Raw genomic sequence first — 18,219 nt, 5'->3', positions numbered from 1 at the left:
TGTACCCTGGTTTTGGATCTTCATGCACAGGTTACTTAATTTTATATGCAGGGTTATGTCATCTCCTTTAGTGATTTACATCATAGTTTTACACCTCCCATCAGGGCTCAGGCAGCGGTGAGGAGGGGAAACAATACCAAATTATCTCTACAGAGATCGCACTTATACATCAAATGTACATGGAGAGGCAAACTCTGAAAGTACAGTGGAGATGAAAGATAGACAACATCAAAGCAATACAGCCAAGATAACACACTGTGAGTGCACCTTATAAAATTTAAGCAATTCATGAAACTATGACAATGTTTTGTTAGTTTTAAGTGTCTTGCACAGGTAATTATTTGCTATAATAAAACCTCACTGTAGAGAGGTGAATAGAATCTAAAGTTTCAAATCCTGTAATGTAAATGAAAGTGACCCAGTTAACAGTACAGTTCTGTAATATATGCATCAATCACCCTGCATCAATACATTTTCATCAATTGACTTCTTGTAAGATTCTAACCAACAACGACTCTTATATCATAATGTCCACATCTCCTTTGCTTTTGTCATTAAAGAAATGAGTATGCACTGCTGAGGATGAACATACTGGCTTGCTCATGGCCAGACAAACTAAAAGCCCTGTACTGGTCCTGCAGACCATGGATGGCAGAGTTAGTATGGTCCTGTGTAGCCACCTTTGAGCAGGGACCTTGTTTTGCTAGCTGACAACAAAAAAAAATCATCACAGACACCAAGAGTGTCTGGATCTTCAGGCTTGGTATGTGACCGTTTGAGTCTACATGCATTACTAAACAAGGCCAAGGCCTTTTCTACTCTTGTGATTTAGGTAGCTGCAATTTCTCTTTGAATTGTAGGTTTTGGTAATGCTTTCTGATTTGCATCATAGTTAAATTTGATCACAAAATGCTAAACATCTGCTGCATTTACATTATCATATCACTATTCTTTTGACATCCTGTATATACAGAAAACAAGCTGTAGAATTAGCAGAATTCATTAATTTTCCTCCAGTGACCCTTAACTGTCAAAAGTTTGCATTTAACTACCTCACGGTGCCAGACAGGTTAACACATCTTATGTGTCTTTTAAATCTCAGGAAAAAGTAAATGATCAGGGAAAAAATGTAATAATGAAAAACTCAGTGGATCACCTTGATAATAGCTTTATTGCTTCTTGTTTTGTTCTGCTTTTTTCATTTATGTAAAGATAGTTTTAAAGTTAGAAAGTTACTTTCATATGTGGATGCAGATCAGTTACAAGCAGATCTTAAATGTTACATCATAAGTGCTGCTTTATGTCTTTGGGGTTGCTCGACCCATGATGGCTTTCTTTGTGTTCCTCTCTGGTTTCAGCAGGATTATGTAACACTTGGGTCCAAACAGTGCCACCAAGAGGCCAAAACTGGAGGCCAGGATGGCAAATACCTCCACTGCATCTGCATATTTACCTGGAGAGTTGACATAAGCAGGGACAAAGGCCACCCACACAGCACAGAAGATCAGCATGCTGAAAGTTATGAGTTTGGCCTCATTGAAGTTGTCTGGAAGGTTCCTTGCTAGAAATGCTAACATGAAGCTAAGAATAGCCAGAAAGCCAATATATCCCAGTAACACTGCAAAACCAACTGTGGAGCCAACTACACACTCATAAACTATCTTGTCATTGTGATACTGCGTGTTTTTATGAGGCATTGGCGAGGCAGTGGTGAGCCAAGCAGTGCAGATTGCTGCTTGAACAGAAGTGAGAACCACAACTGTCCCTCTCTGCTGCACAGCACCAAACCACTTCAGACTGGCTCCACCTCCTGGCTTGGAGGCCTTGAACACAGCCAGAACCACCATGGTTTTAACCAGGATACATGAGACGCAAAGTACAAAGCTGATTCCAAATGCTGCATGTCTCAGCTGGCATGTCCACAGTTTGGGTCGACCAATAAACAACAGTGAACAGAGGAAACATAGTTTAAGTGACATCAAGAGCAGGAAACTAAGTTCAGAATTGTTGGCACGCACCATGGGTGTGCTGCGATGATAGATGAAGATGCCCAAGACAGCAGCACAGATAAATGTTCCCAGTAATGAGGCAGCTGTCAAACAGATACCCAGAGGCTCATGGTAGGAGAGGAACTCGGTTTTCTTAGGAACACAGTGGTCACGCTGGGGACTGGACCAGAAATCCTCTGGGCAACTGGTGCACTCCATGGAGTCTGACAAAAAGAGGAAAAATGTTAAATGTTAATACCATGCATTTTATATGTTAAAATGTAAATATCTATATTATATATATTTTAAAGGAAACCTAGAGTATTTTAAAATGAACACAAACCAGGCTCATTGCTTTAAAGATACATTATGTTACAAAGGATAGATATTATCCTGCATTTTTGGAATGGCCAGTTTTCTATGTTCTGCAGTCCTTTTCTTTGTCAGCTCTGATTATTAACTTGGATGTATTGTATATAGCCGTGTGTCACCTCTAATACACATGCAGTCCTGCCAGATGTTTCTTTTCTATCAAGCATCAAGGAGTTTTTCGCAGCAACAAAGACACGGGAGTCTCTATTGCCACAACAAGAGTGTGATCACGCTCACCTCCAAACTAGATATTAATTACAAAGTGAAAAATTACATTATGTCACACTTGATACCAACCTGTCTCATTGCTGATTTTTCCCTCAGAACATGGGATGCAGTCAAAACAGCACACAGGCTGCCCCTTCTTCCTGGCCATGCGAGTACCTGGTGGGCAACTCTCACTGCAAATTGACCTGGGTGGCTGTGGGGATTGCAAGAGTTATCATTGTTCTAAAGCATTTGATGCTGTTATTTGAGGGGGGGGGGGAAATCAGTAAAATCAGATAAGCTGAAATAACCTGTTTAGATTCAAAGCTCCAGAAAATTTTGTCCTCATGAAGTGTGAGTTCTCCACCTTTAGCTGACTCTTTAACTTCACCCACATTCTGAATCTTTGTTGTGCCATCAGGGAGCCACAGCCAGTTCATGACGTCATATATCGGTAAGGCATCGCCATTCACATCAAACGACACTTGATCCCCAAATGATGTGGTGAAGTTTACTCTATCCAAATAATACACCAGCTTGAAGTGGGCGACAGAAAACAATACATAAGTAAAGTAACACAATGTAAATGACTCCATCCAAATATGTACCTGATCAGGTGCAGATGTCATTTGTTTTGTTGTATTTTGTTTATTATTTTTATGTATTCTTTGCTCAAGCTTTACTGAAATTGTCATGTTTAAAATGTCTGTCTCAAGTGTGCTCTTCTCTGTTGAAGCTGTAACCACACCCAGAATTAACGTGACACACACACAGTGTGCAGCGCTGCTGTCGAAATGTCTTAGAAAGGCTCCGAAGTGAAATTACCCAGAAGCATCTAAGCGACAGCAGTGATAAGAGCTGCTCGAATTTGCTTCAATGCTTCCTTTTTCATCTCCTTTAGGTACCTTCAGGTACACTATCCTTTATGACAGAAAAGGACATAATGTCCCACAGTTCCTTGCAGCAGCAACATTTAAAGTGCATGACATAACATATGCTACCACATAGGCACGTAGCCTGATGTAAGTGCAGATGGATTCTCTTGGCACTGCAATTATCTTTTTCTAAGTCTTTATGAATTCTCCTTCACGTCTTTCATTGATCGCATGATTATTTCCATCATGGTCAAGGAAAAGTGGTTAGGAAAGGACATTTCTATGACTCTTCGACCTCAGCCCTTGTGCCCACACTGTACTACACTGCAGTCTCGTGAAAAGATAAACTGCTGCAGGTCTGCAAACAAGATTTTCAGGAGAGTTTAAGTCACTCTTTAAATGTAGAAAACAGAGGAGGAGGGTTGCTTACATGCTTTCTGATAAACTACATTCAATAAGTACCTCAAGTGTGTTTGAAAACATAAACAGATGGATTGTAAACTGATATCACACCTGCCAGGGCTCCAGTCTTTGCAAACTGGCACAAGTGTGCCCGATGAAAGGCCCTCTTCCTGGCACACAGCGCAGCATGTCATCAAGGGCATATGCCAGAGCATACACAGCCTTATACACATTATACTCTGGCCTGAGGTTTGAGACATCAAACAACTCACTCTCCACATTATGTAGATCCTCCTGTCCAGTGCATAGTGCTCCCCCAGCCTCCACCCAACCTGCAGGAGGTGGAGCAAATCTACACTGAAATATATCTTCCCAAAACTGATTTACCTGAAATGCAAAAAAAGAAACATTCAGTATTAACAAAACAAATTAACAAAATAAAATACACATTGCAAAATACATGCTGCAATTATAGATCAGATTGTAAGATTAAAGTCTCACAATACTATTTCCATAGTTGTTGTGGTGTTGGTCAGGGTGTATTCTTAGCAGGAAGTCCTTAAATCCTGCTATTTCCCCTCGACGGATGGCAATGCCCAATGTGCCACGCAGGTACGGCATGAAGTCCGGCGTCTGGAGCACATCAACCGATGTCCAGGCTTCACTGGCCATCCACTGCAGGCCTGTTACATTCTGCCTCACCACCTGTTTATTGAATCATAAAATAAATGGGGTTTTTTTCAGACATCTTTGTTGTGTGCACTCAACTCACTTCACTTGTCTTTCTTTTCCTATAGCAGCAGGGAGAGAAAACAATTACTGCATTTTGTGAACGAGCCCCTCTCACTCTGAGAACACACGACCACGAAAAATGTACTGCCAATCACCGATACTAAACCACATTTTGTCAGCTCGACAGTTTATAACAGAAAAATCACACTTTTTAAAAAACATATTCATAAATGACACAGTATTTTGATCCCAACCTCCTCCATTAGTTGATAAATGTGGATTTCATGTGCAAACACCATGACCACACGCGCTGTTGATTTCTTCATCACGTCCACAATTCTCCTAAGTTCAGCTGGGTCATTGCCCCAAGGCAAAATCTCAGTGTAGGCCAGACAACCTCCGCCGGTCTGAGCCAAGTCAGACTGAAAGGATCGGGCAACATGTAGCCCATAGTCGTCATCACTGACAAGAAGGCCGACCCACGTCCAGCCGAACCTCTTTAAAATCTGAATCATAGCACGCACCTATGAGGGCAGAAAACTTTGTTTTAGTTATTGTAAGATTTGCAGGAGAATCAGAGATGATTCAGCATAATGATCTCATTTTATATAGTTTCAGTATTGATGCACAAAGCATGTTTCCTCATGCCCCAAGCTCAAAAGTGAGAAGACTTATTCACAAGGTTTGCTATAAAACATCACGCAGTTAATATTTTCCTTATAGCTTCACCTGGAAAGCATCACTTGGGATTGTTCTAAAGAAGGATGGAAACCGCTGCCGATTACTCAGGCAGGAACATGTGGCAAAATGACTCACCTGAAAAGAGACATACAGTGTGAGCACAGGTTGTGTACAGTAACTCATGCAGGTCGATAGACCCATTTATTATAACTGCCCCTTTTCAACAACTTCTCAGCACTTATTATGAAATAAACAGCCTATCAAAAGCACAGAGGAAATGAAAGCTCACCATAGGCAATCGGAATAAACCTAACACATTGGAGGTGGCAATAGAAAATGTTGAGTAGGAGTCACCCACAATCCCCACAACTGGAGGGGTCCCCATACAGTTCTCCTGAAGCAGAAACTGTTCCTCTTGACCACTGGCCAGAACCAAAGCAGAACGAAATCCAATAACAAGTGCACCACAGTTGTCATATAAACTGTATCCCAGAGTTACGTTAGGTAGCAGTCTGGAGCTTCTGTTAATCTCCTCAACAGCAAAGACCATCGTCATGGCATGTCTGAACCCTTGAGTGTCAAAGCTAAAACACAAAATTGTTACTATTAACCATTATAAATACTGTAAGAACACAAAAACACAACAGTTTTACCCACATAATCACATTATCAAAACATTCTCTATTAATATGTGCTACTTTTTATTGGTGCATTTTGAACGTGTAGAAATATCCGACCTATATAACAATACCTGACATATATGTCAGCACAGATCTTTCATGTTCTTAATAGTTTTAAGACTCTGATCTGACAAGACAAGAACATTCAGCAAAGATCTTATTAGCTTTTTGTGTGGATGCGAGACTTACCCTGTGCAGGTGGGCTGGCGTGGCTCTGAAGTGAATGTCCACTCAGGGAAGACTGAGGTGTAATGGACCTCAAACAACCCACCTATAATCACATCCCCTGCCTTATTCAACCCATTGAGATGAAAATGCCTCCGCAATTTACAAGAGGAAGAAAGAGAGGAAGATACAGAGAAGAAAAAAGTAGAGGAGAACAAAAGCAAGATCATGCAGACACAAAAGAGTAAGTATATGTCAAAAAATGCCCCCATAACTGTCCTCCTCCCTTCACCCCTGTTTCTGATTGTCATGCATGGTTACTTATTTTTATATGCAGGGCTATGTCATCCTCTTTGTGTCCTTTTCGTCATTGTTTAATCTTTCATACCACCCATCAGGGCATGGCCTGAAATGTGGGCAGGACACCATAGACAGACTTTCTCATTTGGATTGTGTAGAAGAGGGAGAGTGTCAAGATTACATAAATACATATGGTAAAAAGAACCTGATCATTTGTATGCAACATATTTCAGATTTAACAATGAACCACATTAACAACATATACAAATAACATGTTTTGTAAATTACCTTTAGTCCTTTTTTTTTGAAAACAGCACAGTTACAACAAAAAGAACATTCTTGTTAAAAACAACTGTAATTCGGTTCTGTAAAATTTAAATCAATATGCTGAGACACCTTAAGAGACGACAGAGAGGGCCTATAAATGTCTCAGAGACCAAAGTGTGTAACAGCATGTGAAAGTGTATAAGCTGGGACAGAAAAAAGAAAGAGAAAAAAAGACTCTTCTTCAACCACACCCTGTTATTACCGCTCCAAATGGCCTGATGGCCTCTTTGCTGCGACATCTTCAAAATGACTGCAAAGGCTATTCCTTCAGGTTTTCAGAATGAGTACTGGCAGAGAGGAGTGAGGAATCCCAGGCCTCCTTTCTGCTTGGCCTGAGCTCACGAGGCCTGTTTGGTATCCAGGCTGTTTGCAGCAGTTGCTGCAAGTGTTCATAACTAACAAAGAGCCCATTATGGGGTATTTGCCATCATGGTGAGAATAATACACGGTAGTTAAGGTTAGGAAACACCTGTGGTCAAGCTTTGCTCTGTTGCAATTTGACGCTTAACCACTTTTTATTTTAGGCCACACTGTTTCTGATTCATTTTAGATCTTGGTCATTTAAACCATATCTTTTAACTGGATAAAGGATTTCAGTCACGGGGCATAGATTTCTGAGTTGTTATAAAAACTTCTGCAGCTACATTCATGAAAGCATAACACCACCTCTGATAACGCCACTGTCCCCTACTGCAGCATTACCTTGTTTTAAGTTTTCCATTTTCCTGTTTTGTTAATTGTTCAACTATTTAGCTGGGTTTAACTATAATGACTGCGTGTAGTGCAAACTTACTCACAGTTAAGGGAAGACATCCATCGCCTGAAATCAGAATTTTGAGAACAGGATCAGCTGAGAGACAACTTTCAGTCCATACCTGCTGCTCAGGTAAAGCATATTTCCTATATGCAGTTCTCCAGCGTCGATGTCCCGGTGGCCCGATCGCCCTCCGCCATGGTGTTACAGCCGGTCTCAGTCCCGGTTCATGGCTCCACTCCGAACCATCTCCTTTAACTCTAACCTCCGCGTGTCCTTGATGGATGAGGCCCTGGTCCATGGCGGCGATGCCCCTGTAATCCTGCTTCCATCCGATCCAGTGGATCCCACTCCAGCCGTGACTCTTCTAGTCGCCGCCGCGTCTCCTCCACCTGGCGCCGCAGTCCCCGCCATTTTGGACAAGCTTCTGACTTTACCGCCTTCACTCCCGAACTCCAGCACAGAAATAGCCACACAAGAGTATCCGCTCTCCGTCGGGAGTTTGAACACACCGAAACAAATTAAATCTCATTTTAAACGTTTTACAGGGCTGTGGAAAGTCTGATGTGCTTTCTGGTCCTATTCCCGCCTTGGGCCACGGAGCTGAGCGCTTTGCGCGCGTTCTCGGCCTGCACACCTGGCTCCAGTTCACCCGTAGCTTTCACAGCAGGGATTTTATGAACAGTTTTATCTTGTTCTGGGGTCGTGCTTCATTCTTCAAACGAGACGGGATTAGTCCCTAAAGGTGGAGTAGCCAAATGCTGTCGGCTAATATTCATTTTGGAGACCCGTATCTCAACATGTAGGACTGTTTGCAATCACCTGCTCAGGTCGCTCGCGCTTCACTATATGCAACTTCCTGTTCTGTGCAGCCATCTAAAGTTATTGCCCCCTCTAGCGCCCCCTACCTGTGTGGTAGGCTCCATACACCTTCTGCTATCCCTGCACACTGGACTCCCTGGCCCCTGTCAACACTAGTCAGAGCCAGTATCAGGATCACCTCCAGCGGGCCCCCTGTGGTTCAGTGATCACGCTCGCTCCATAAAGAGAACAGTACTGCAGTTCGGACTAATGAAGCAATAATAAATCAATAAAATATACATCAACCAAATATTGTAAGCTGTTGAACTCTACTTATTTGCAGTTAGTCAGATTATGAAACAACAGAACTTTAAAGGGAGCTCACAGGACACTTTAATCATTGCATCATTATAGATTTTACTAGACATTACTTTTATCACAATCCCAAGCATCCATTAAGTGTACGGACGTTTAACTGTAACATGAGCTAAAACCAGGCAAGTAAAAGTGTGCAGGAAAGGAAAAAAAGGGAGATATCTGATGTTTGCAATGGTAATTTTACAGAAAAGAAACAGGGTCACTTAGTGGAGGCAATACAGTATATGCAGCTCAAAGAACTAAAAAACTTAAACAAACATTACAGTGTAAGGCCATGTCATCTCTCTGATGAATACTAAGCTGACGTAAAGTAAAAGGAGCAAAGCTCCTACTGAAAAGCTATTTAAAGCAGTGAAAACACACTTATGCCCACATGCAGACACTTCGGGGGGTGGAGATGTCAGCTCTGTTTATTGTCCTGAGACTGGCCCTGGGTTTGTTAGGGCTGAACTTAGCTGTTGTTTTGAATGGTTCTGGGGATGATCTGAAACAAAAGGTTGGGCTTCCAGTAGCTAGGTTTGGTGCTGTGGTCAGTCCTGAGGGTTCATCTGTGAAATGTAAGCTGCAGGGTACTGCTCGTCTACCTGCATTCTCTATGGATGGTGACTACGTTATTGGGGGTGTTTTCTCCTTACACAACTACATAGACACAGTGATTCATAACTACACCACCATGCCTGAGCCACTAAGATGCACAGGGAGGTTAGTAAGAGGGAGAAAAGGGGGATGAAAGAATGTTAAACAGTGTGGGGAAAGAAATGTTTTAAGCTGAATGATGTGCTTACAATCTTCATGTAAGGTTTTCTGTGCAGTATTGAAAACTTAGAAATATGAAAGAACAATTTATTTATTTATATTACATTAAGAATCAAATCAGTATTTGCTCCTTTACGTTTTTGTGTTTCTACTTGTGATTCTATCAGTTATTGTCAATAAGTATGAACTGCAGTTATTTATTGTGTGTATTCTGTAAAAACTGTGAATGGTTCTCATCATATGTAAATTCCAGCAGTAATATGAGTGTCTATGTGCAGCCTCGACTCTCGTGAGCTGCGCTTCTCACGCGCAATGGTGTTCGCTATCGAGGAGATAAACAACAGCAGCAAGCTGCTGCCGGGCATCAGGCTCGGTTATCAGATCCACGACTCGTGCGCCTCAGCGCCCATGGCGGTGCACGTGGCATTCCAGCTTTCAAATGGCTTGGACCCGGTCTTTTACACCGGAGACAATTGCTCGCAATCTGGTATCGTGGTGGCTATCGTTGGTGAGTCTGGGTCCACACCATCCATCAGCATGTCGCGCGTCTTCGGACCCTTTAACATTCCTCAAGTAAATATTTTGCATTTCTGCTAAACGGTGTTGAAAATAGGCCAGTGCTGTTCTTCTTCTTTTTATCCTGTCTTTGACACATTGCTCTGTGTTGGTTTGTTTCAGGTGAGCCACTTTGCCACCTGTGCATGCTTGTCCAACAAGCAGCAGTACCCGAGTTTCTTCAGAACCATCCCCAGTGACCAGTTCCAGGCCGGTGCACTGGCCAAACTGGTCAAACACTTTGGCTGGACTTGGATAGGTGCTGTCCGGTCCGATTCGGACTATGGGAATAATGGCATGGCGTCTTTTCTGGACGCAGCGCGCAAAGAGGGGATCTGTGTTGAATACTCCGAATCTTTCTATCGGACCCACCCACGCAGCAAGATCCAGAGAGTGGCTGATGTAATCCGCAGGTTTCTGAATCCCTGATTGTGCTTGTGTTCCTTGTGTTGACACTGACCTGCTGCACAGAAACCACACAAATATGTCGCAGAATAGAAGATTAGAAGATTTAGAGGAAGATCATTGATTTCTATTAGTGGCAAACTGGCAATTCATTATCTTTTCATTGTGTTTATTTCTTTCATATTAAATAAAAAATAGTCATAGTACATTGAATGGACCAAAAACACTGTATTTCTCATGTTTGTTTGATGTCTCTGCAGGTCCACATCAATGGTTGTCGTGGCATTTGCAGCCGTTGGGGACATGAGGATCCTGTTTGAGGAGCTGTTACGGGAGCCTCTCCCACCTCGCCAGTGGATAGGCAGTGAGTCCTGGGTAACTGACCCAGAAATGCGGAGGTTCACTTTCAGTGCCGGAGCCATTGGATTTGGCATTCAGCAATCTGTCATCCCAGGTCTGAGAGACTTCCTGCTGGATCTATTCCCCGCTAAAGTGGCTGCATCCCAGATGTTGACTGAGTTCTGGGAGGATTCATTCAACTGCAGGTTGAACAAAAGTGAGAAAGTTCTGCTGATTTTTAACATAGGTGATACTCAGAGTTGGGACCTTTGTATGAACTAGTGCTTTCACAGTTCTAAGAATGAAGTCCTGAACAGCAAGCACACACACACAGTCTCCAGGCCACCAAGCAAAAATTCTATTTACTAGCACGTGTCATTCACACTGTGTATGTAGATCTAATTAGGCTGTTAGACTGAGAGTTAGAAATTTATTTTAAACACATTCAAACAGGTAAAGTCAGTTGATGCTCAAAGGAAAATCTGTGAACACTTTTCATGAGTGTGGCTCATTTGGTAAACATAAAGATAAAAAATGAATACAATGAAAATACATCTGTTTAAGAGAAAATATATAAAGACATGTCTTCAAAACAGTGTTTTGAAACATCATGAAAAATAAGCATGTTTTACAGGTAAATGCATAACAGAGACACAAACCCATATGAAGGAATAATGATGTACTATCATTGTCAGGCTAAAAAAAAAACACCTGCACCTTCTCTGTGTTTCTAGGTGCAGCCACAGACAAGAGCGTGTGTGATGGAACTGAAGACATACAGACACTCCAGAACCCGTACACCGACACATCTCAGCTCCGAATTACTAACATGGTGTACAAGGCTGTTTATGCAGTAGCACATGCCATTCACAATGCAGTGTGTCAGAAAAGAAATTCTACAACTCAGTGCGACAAACTCACCAGGATAGAATCTAAACAGGTCAGCTGAAACACATAAGTCAGCACCCCAATGCATTTTTAACTGTAATTTACATTTTATAACATGAAAATTTTATTTTATTTTATATTATTTCCTTTCTCTCCTCACTGTCTTACATTATTTCATCCTCACAGGTTCTTACTGAGCTGAAGAAAGTCAATTTTTCCCAAAATGGTTATGATGTGTCATTTGATATCAATGGGGATCCTGTGGCTACATATGAGCTCGTCAACTGGCAAAAACGTGAGAGTGGCAGCATTGAGCTGGTGACAGTAGGGCACTACGATGCATCTCTGCCAGCGGGTCAGGAATTTCACATCAGCAAGAGCCTTACCTGGGTGGAGGGTAGTACACAAGTGAGAAGCAATAATTTAACATGTAAACAGCTGTGTAACAATAGTGCACGTGTGACTTTATCTGTATTTATGTGACAGGTGCCTGTGTCAGTGTGCTCTGACAGCTGTCCTCCAGGAACTCGTAAAGTGCTGCAGAAAGGAAAACCCATCTGCTGTTATGACTGTATACCATGTCCTGAGGGAGAGATTAGCAATACTACAGGTAAAATAAGATGTTTTTTCTTGCACATCCACAACATCAAATGTATGGACAGCTAAAAGTCCTTTTTCCTTTTTTTTCAGATTCCTCTGATTGTTTCCCTTGCTCTGAGGAGTCCTGGCCTAATGCAGAGAGAAACACTTGTTTCCCCAAGCCTGTGGAGTTTCTTTCCTTGGACGAGACCCTCGGAATCATCCTGGCTGCATTCTCAGTTGGTGGTGCCTGTCTAGCCATTATAACAGCGGCTGTGTTCTTTCACCACAGGATGTCCCCTATTGTCAGGGCCAACAACTCTGAACTGAGCTTCCTGCTGCTCTTCTCACTGGCTCTATGTTTTTTATGTTCCCTAACTTTCCTGGGAGCACCCTCTGAGTGGTCCTGCATGCTGCGACACACAGCATTTGGCATCACCTTCGTCCTCTGCATCTCTTGTGTTCTTGGGAAGACTATAGTGGTATTAATGGCCTTCAAAGCTACACTTCCAGGCAGTAATGTGATGAAATGGTTTGGTCCTCCACAGCAAAGAATGACTGTAGTGTCCTTCACATTTATTCAAGTTTTAATATGTACTATATGGTTGGTTGTTAGTCCCCCTTTTCCAGTGAAAAACCTGACCACATACAAGGAGAGAATCATCCTGGAGTGTGCCTTAGGTTCAGCTATTGGGTTCTGGGCTGTGCTCGGGTACATAGGCCTCCTGGCTGTCTTTTGCTTTGTGTTAGCTGTCCTAGCTCGGAAACTGCCTGATAATTTTAACGAAGCCAAGCTTATCACCTTCAGCATGCTGATATTCTGTGCAGTCTGGATCACCTTCATCCCAGCATATGTCAGCTCTCCGGGGAAATTCACCGTAGCTGTGGAAATATTTGCTATTCTTGCCTCCAGTTTTGGACTAATTCTGTGTATATTTGCTCCAAAGTGTTTCATCATATTGTTTAAGCCAGAGAAGAACACCAAGAAACATTTAATGAACAAAAATCAATCTTAGTACATGTTAGGTTTGGAACTAGTAAAGATGGCATCATATAAGAGCTTATAGTGTGCACATTTAAGGCAGTCAACAAAGTCCCTGACCTACTTCATTTGAATATTATAATTATATTTTGAAATGTTTAAAATTGTAATGTTATTTTGTGAATGTCCTTCTAATTCCGGGTTTTCAACATGAGCTGAAAATATAAAAGAAAATAAAGTTAAAATACGTAACAAAAACATGAGTTCTGTCTCAACATTTAAAAAAAGAAACAGTGTACGTCATAGCATATTACATATAGTAAAAAATCTGCTTACATTGCCATCAACTGCATTGCCCCAGTGTTTGCAAACTCTTTCCTGCCACGTCACCAAAAACATTTTCAGAGGAGCTTATCTGCAGCACGGGTAAAATATGAGGATTTAAGAAATCCCAGCTTGGGGTTGCTTGCAAGGCCTACTCCCATGGGGCCTGGATAGGCCCATATAAGTGTTTGAGTGTATTGCAGGTGAAGGGCAGGGCCTTAGTGTGCTTAAGGCAGTCTACAAAAATTGGCTTTAAGGATGTGGGGCGTCACCTCTCTGGGGCCAGGGTTTCTGGAAGACTTAAAGCTGAACCAAATAGATATGTAAGGGTCCAGCTCAATGCAGAGATTTAGCTCTAAAGTAACTGCCATGGTCAAGGGCTTCACTCCATCCTTTACTGGAGTTGACCAGAATGAAAGGTGCTGAGCGTGAAGTGTGGAAATTCACAAGCTTCTGACAGTCCACCACTGTGTTGAAGTTTTCCCTGAGAACAAGAGGTTGATGCTGCATTAGACCAAAATAAAAAACTGGTGATGAACCGAAGTGATGGTTTATTACTTTGAGGTGCCTCGACCCATGATGGCTTTCTTTGTGTTCCTCTCTGGTCTCAGCAAGATTATGTAGCACTTGGGTCCAAACAGTGCCACCAAGAGGCCAAAACTGGAGGCCAGGATGGCAAATACCTCCACTGCATCTGCATATTTACCTGGAGAGTTGACATATGCGGGAACAAAGGCCACCCACACAGCACAGAAGATCAGCATGCTGAAAGTTATGAGTTTGGCCTCATTGAAATTGTCTGGAAGGTTCCTTGCCAGAAATGCTAACAGGAAGCTGAGGATCGCCAGTAAACCAATATAGCCCAGTAACACTGCAAAACCAACGATGGATCCTACAACACATTCATAAACTATCTTGTCATTGTGATAATCAGTGTTTTTATGAGGAGTTGGTGAGGAAGACAAAAGCCAGACAGTGCAGATTGCTGCCTGGATAGAAGTGAGAACCAGAACTGTCCCTCTCTGCTGCACAGCACCAAACCACTTCAGACTGGCTCCACCTCCTGGCTTGGAGGCCTTGAACACAGCCAGAACCACCATGGTTTTAACCAGGATACATGAGACACAAAGGACAAAGCTGATCCCAAATGCTGCATGTCTCAGCTGACATGTCCACAGTCTGGGACGACCGATAAACAGCAGTGAGCAGAGGAAACATAGTTTAAGTGACAACAAGAGCAGGAAACTGAGTTCAGAATTGTTGGCTCGCACCATGGGTGTTCTGCGATAATGGGTGAAGATGCCCAGGACAACAGCACAGATAAATGTGCCCAGCAAGGAGGTTGTCATCAAGCAGATACCCAGAGGCTCATGGTAGGAGAGGAACTCTGTTTTCTTAGGAACACAGTGGTCACGCTGGGGACTGGACCAGAAATCCTCTGGACAACTGGTGCACTCCATGGAGTCTATGAAAACAGGACAGTTGTTGAGATACATATTTTATGTTTCCAGAGTATATCAGTTCAAACTGAACACCCACCAGTTCTATTGCTGATCTTTCCCTCAGAACAAGGGATGCAGTCAAAACAGCACTCAGGTTCCCCCTTCTTTCTGGCCACACGAGTCCCTGGAGGACAGCTCTCACTGCACACTGACTGAGGTGGCTGTAGGGAGAGAAATAATTATCTGTTTTATTTTATTCTCTTTTACACTGCGACAACGAGTTATCAACAAACCAAACAAGGGAAAAGATTCTGAAAAAGCAGCAGCACCTTTTTAGATTCAAAGTTCCAGAAGATTTTGTCTTCATTAAGAGTGAGTTCTTCACCTCCAGAGACTGACTTCTTTACCTCACCCACAGTCTGAACTTGTATTTTTCCATCACGGAGCCACTGCCAGTTCATTATATCATAGATTGGTAAAGCATCACCATTCTCATCAAATGACACTTGATCACCAAATGATGTCATGAAGCTGACTTCTTGCAAATAATGTACAAGCTGCAAATAAGTGAGAGAAGGCAAAGAAACACATCAGTGGTCTGACAGGCTATCAAGAAAGTGCAGTTCATCAGCCTGTTATACCAATCCAATTATGTGCAGGGTGTACAATTCAAAACAGGTGGAGTGTAACTTGATATCACACCTGCCAATGCTCCAGTCTTTGCAAAGTACCACAGCTGTTCCCGCTGAAAGGCCCTCTACCTGGCTCACACTGCAGCATGTCATCAAGGGCATATGCCAGAGCATACACAGCCTTATATACGTTGTACTCTGGTCTGAATTCTGACACATTCAACAACTCGCTCTCCACATTATGTAGATCTTCCTGTCCAGTGCATAATGCTCCACCAGCTTCCACCCAACCAGCTGGAGGTGGTGCAAATCTACACTGAAATGTGTGTTCCCAAAACTGATTTACCTGAAACATATTCAAAAGTTTGTTTTATAAACAATGACAATATACAATATATTATTTCTTATAAAAGGCAGATCAGATTACAAGGTTAAACTCTTACCAGGTTATTTCCATGGCTATTGTTGTGGTGTAGGTCAGGACGTATTTTAAAGAGGAATTCCCTGAGCCCTGGTATTTCTCCTCGACGGATGGCAATGCTCAGTGTGCCACCCAAATACGGCATGAGGTGGGGGGTCTGGAGCACAGCAACTGTGGTCCAGGCTTCACTGGCCATCCACTGCAGGCCTGTCACATTCTGCCTCACCACCTGTACATTGTATTAGGTTATTTACATATTTTATCAAATTATCTTGGGCAACAAAGGATTTAAAGAAATTATGCCAGGTAGAAAATATTATACCTCAATCACTTTCTTCTCCTAAATGAATATCATTTAATTCTCACCTCCTCCATGAGGTCAATCATGTGACCCTCATGTGCAAACACAATGACCACACGAGCTGTGGATTTCTTCATCACATGTACAATTCTCCTTAGTTCAGTTGGGTTGTCACCCCAGGGCAAAACCTCTGTGTAGGCTAGACAACCTCCACCAGATGGACCCAGGTCAGACTGGAAGGATCGGGCAGCGTGGAGTCCATAATCATCATCACTGATCAGAAGGCCCACCCAAGTCCAGCCAAAACGTTTTAGAATCTGAATCATGGCACGCACCTAAATAAGTAGATCATTTAGAAGCAAATGTGTGCATGCTGGAATATTCTTGCACAGAAAATCTTTCTGTAACTTTTTCAAATTCAGATAGATTCATTAACGACATGTAAAGAACATATTTTCATAAGTAAAAGGCAATCAGACTCTCAGCAAGAGAGTCAGTGGAACTACACAGCTGCACTGTTTGTAGTAGTACATAATGTATGTGAATATTTATATTAAGTTCTCTTTTTGCTGCTTGAGTCTACCTGGAAAGTGTCACTTGGGATTGTTCTGAAGAAGGATGGAAAACGTTGCCGATCACTCAGACAGGGACACGTGGCAAAGTAACTCACCTGTGAGAGACATGGGTGTGCACAAGGGGGATTCATTACTAGCAGTGTAGTTGACTCTTCAGCAAACTTTGAATAATCAATTATGGAATTTCGCTAAAGCAGAACAAATCAAAATCATTCTCTGATGGCAAATGGGAAAAAATAGAAAATGAGAAACTTACAATGGGCAGTTTGTATAATCCTATCACACTTGACATGGCAATTGTAAATGTTGAGTAACAATCACCCACAATCCCCAGCACTGGAGGGGCCCCCTCACAGGTCTCATCCAGAAGAAACTGCTCCTCTCGGCCACTGGCCAGTGATAATGAAGCACGTAATGAAATTCCAAGTGAAGCACAGTTATCATACAAACTGTATCCCAGAGTCACATTAGGTAGCAGGTTGGAGTTTCTGTTGATCTCATCAATAGCAAAGGCCATGGTCATCACATGCCTGAACCCTGGAGGATCAAAGCTAGAACAGAAATGTCTCCATTAACAAATAACATATGATATGTCAACTGTGACAACTTGGCACAAATGTATGGAGCAGCAGAAATCATTTTCTTCATGTCAAAATGTTAATAAACCCACAATTTATACAGTAAAAATATCTTGATCCCTTTCATGAACACTCACATTTCAACTGATGACAACATTAAAACTAAAAACATTAAAAGTAAAAATAATTTGCACTGTTTCCTGCTGTATGTGTGTGAAACTTACCCTTCACAACTTGGTTGATTTGGCTCTGAGGTGAAGGAGAGCTCAGGGTAAACAGGTGTGTAGTGGGCTTCAAACAGTCCACCCAGAACCACATCACCAGGCTGGTGCAACCCATTAAGATGAAAGTTTCTCCGTAATTTACAAGACAAGGAAAGAGATGAAAACACAGAGGAAGTGAACAAAATCAAGACACTCAAAAGCAAATGTGTGCTAACAAATGACTCCATAACTGCCCTACTCCCCTTTTTTCTTATCCTTTTGCACAGTCACTTAATTTTATACACACGACTATGTCACCCCCTTCACCCAATTTACGTCACTGTTTGTTTAATCTCTTACACCGTCCTTTGTGGGAAGTGATGTGGAGGCAGGGAGGGCCTAATATTAAGAAGCCACAGCTTCAAATTTTCCATTCATCCATCCATTTTCTTCTGCTTATCAGGGGCTAGGTCATTAAATTTATTGTCATTTCTGTCGTATTATATCGTATCAAGAAGACATTAGCAATATTGTACTAAATGTTCATGGATCGAATGTTAATGGTTTAGATTAGACT

At 42.2% G+C, this 18,219-nt stretch overlaps 2 protein-coding genes across 2 annotated transcripts; one reads left to right on the top strand and one right to left on the bottom strand.

Annotated features, from left to right (window-relative positions):
• Positions 1 to 1,298: 1,298 nt before the first annotated feature.
• LOC121187261 (extracellular calcium-sensing receptor-like) lies at positions 1,299 to 17,399 on the bottom strand. The gene is made up of 14 exons (XM_041046435.1): positions 17,118 to 17,399; positions 16,870 to 16,956; positions 16,352 to 16,621; positions 16,008 to 16,214; positions 15,635 to 15,910; positions 15,262 to 15,489; positions 15,030 to 15,153; positions 14,762 to 14,955; positions 5,306 to 5,392; positions 4,346 to 4,549; positions 3,956 to 4,231; positions 2,879 to 3,103; positions 2,658 to 2,781; positions 1,299 to 2,212 (listed from the first exon to the last, which is right to left on the bottom strand). Exons 1-14 carry the CDS (start codon positions 17,382 to 17,384, stop codon positions 1,299 to 1,301), a joined length of 3,483 nt encoding a protein of 1,160 aa, XP_040902369.1. The 5' UTR covers positions 17,385 to 17,399.
• LOC121186936 (extracellular calcium-sensing receptor-like) lies at positions 9,258 to 13,200 on the top strand. The gene is made up of 8 exons (XM_041045864.1): positions 9,258 to 9,364; positions 9,697 to 9,991; positions 10,097 to 10,386; positions 10,639 to 10,934; positions 11,452 to 11,657; positions 11,792 to 12,013; positions 12,092 to 12,215; positions 12,296 to 13,200. Exons 1-8 carry the CDS (start codon positions 9,258 to 9,260, stop codon positions 13,198 to 13,200), a joined length of 2,445 nt encoding a protein of 814 aa, XP_040901798.1.
• Positions 17,400 to 18,219: the final 820 nt, after the last annotated feature.

Source organism: Toxotes jaculatrix, chromosome 9, assembly GCF_017976425.1.
Source record: "Toxotes jaculatrix isolate fToxJac2 chromosome 9, fToxJac2.pri, whole genome shotgun sequence".
NCBI lineage: Eukaryota > Metazoa > Chordata > Actinopteri > Toxotidae > Toxotes > Toxotes jaculatrix.
The sequence above is the reverse complement of the archived record's forward strand: the minus strand, read 5'-3'. Positions and strand labels throughout refer to the sequence as shown.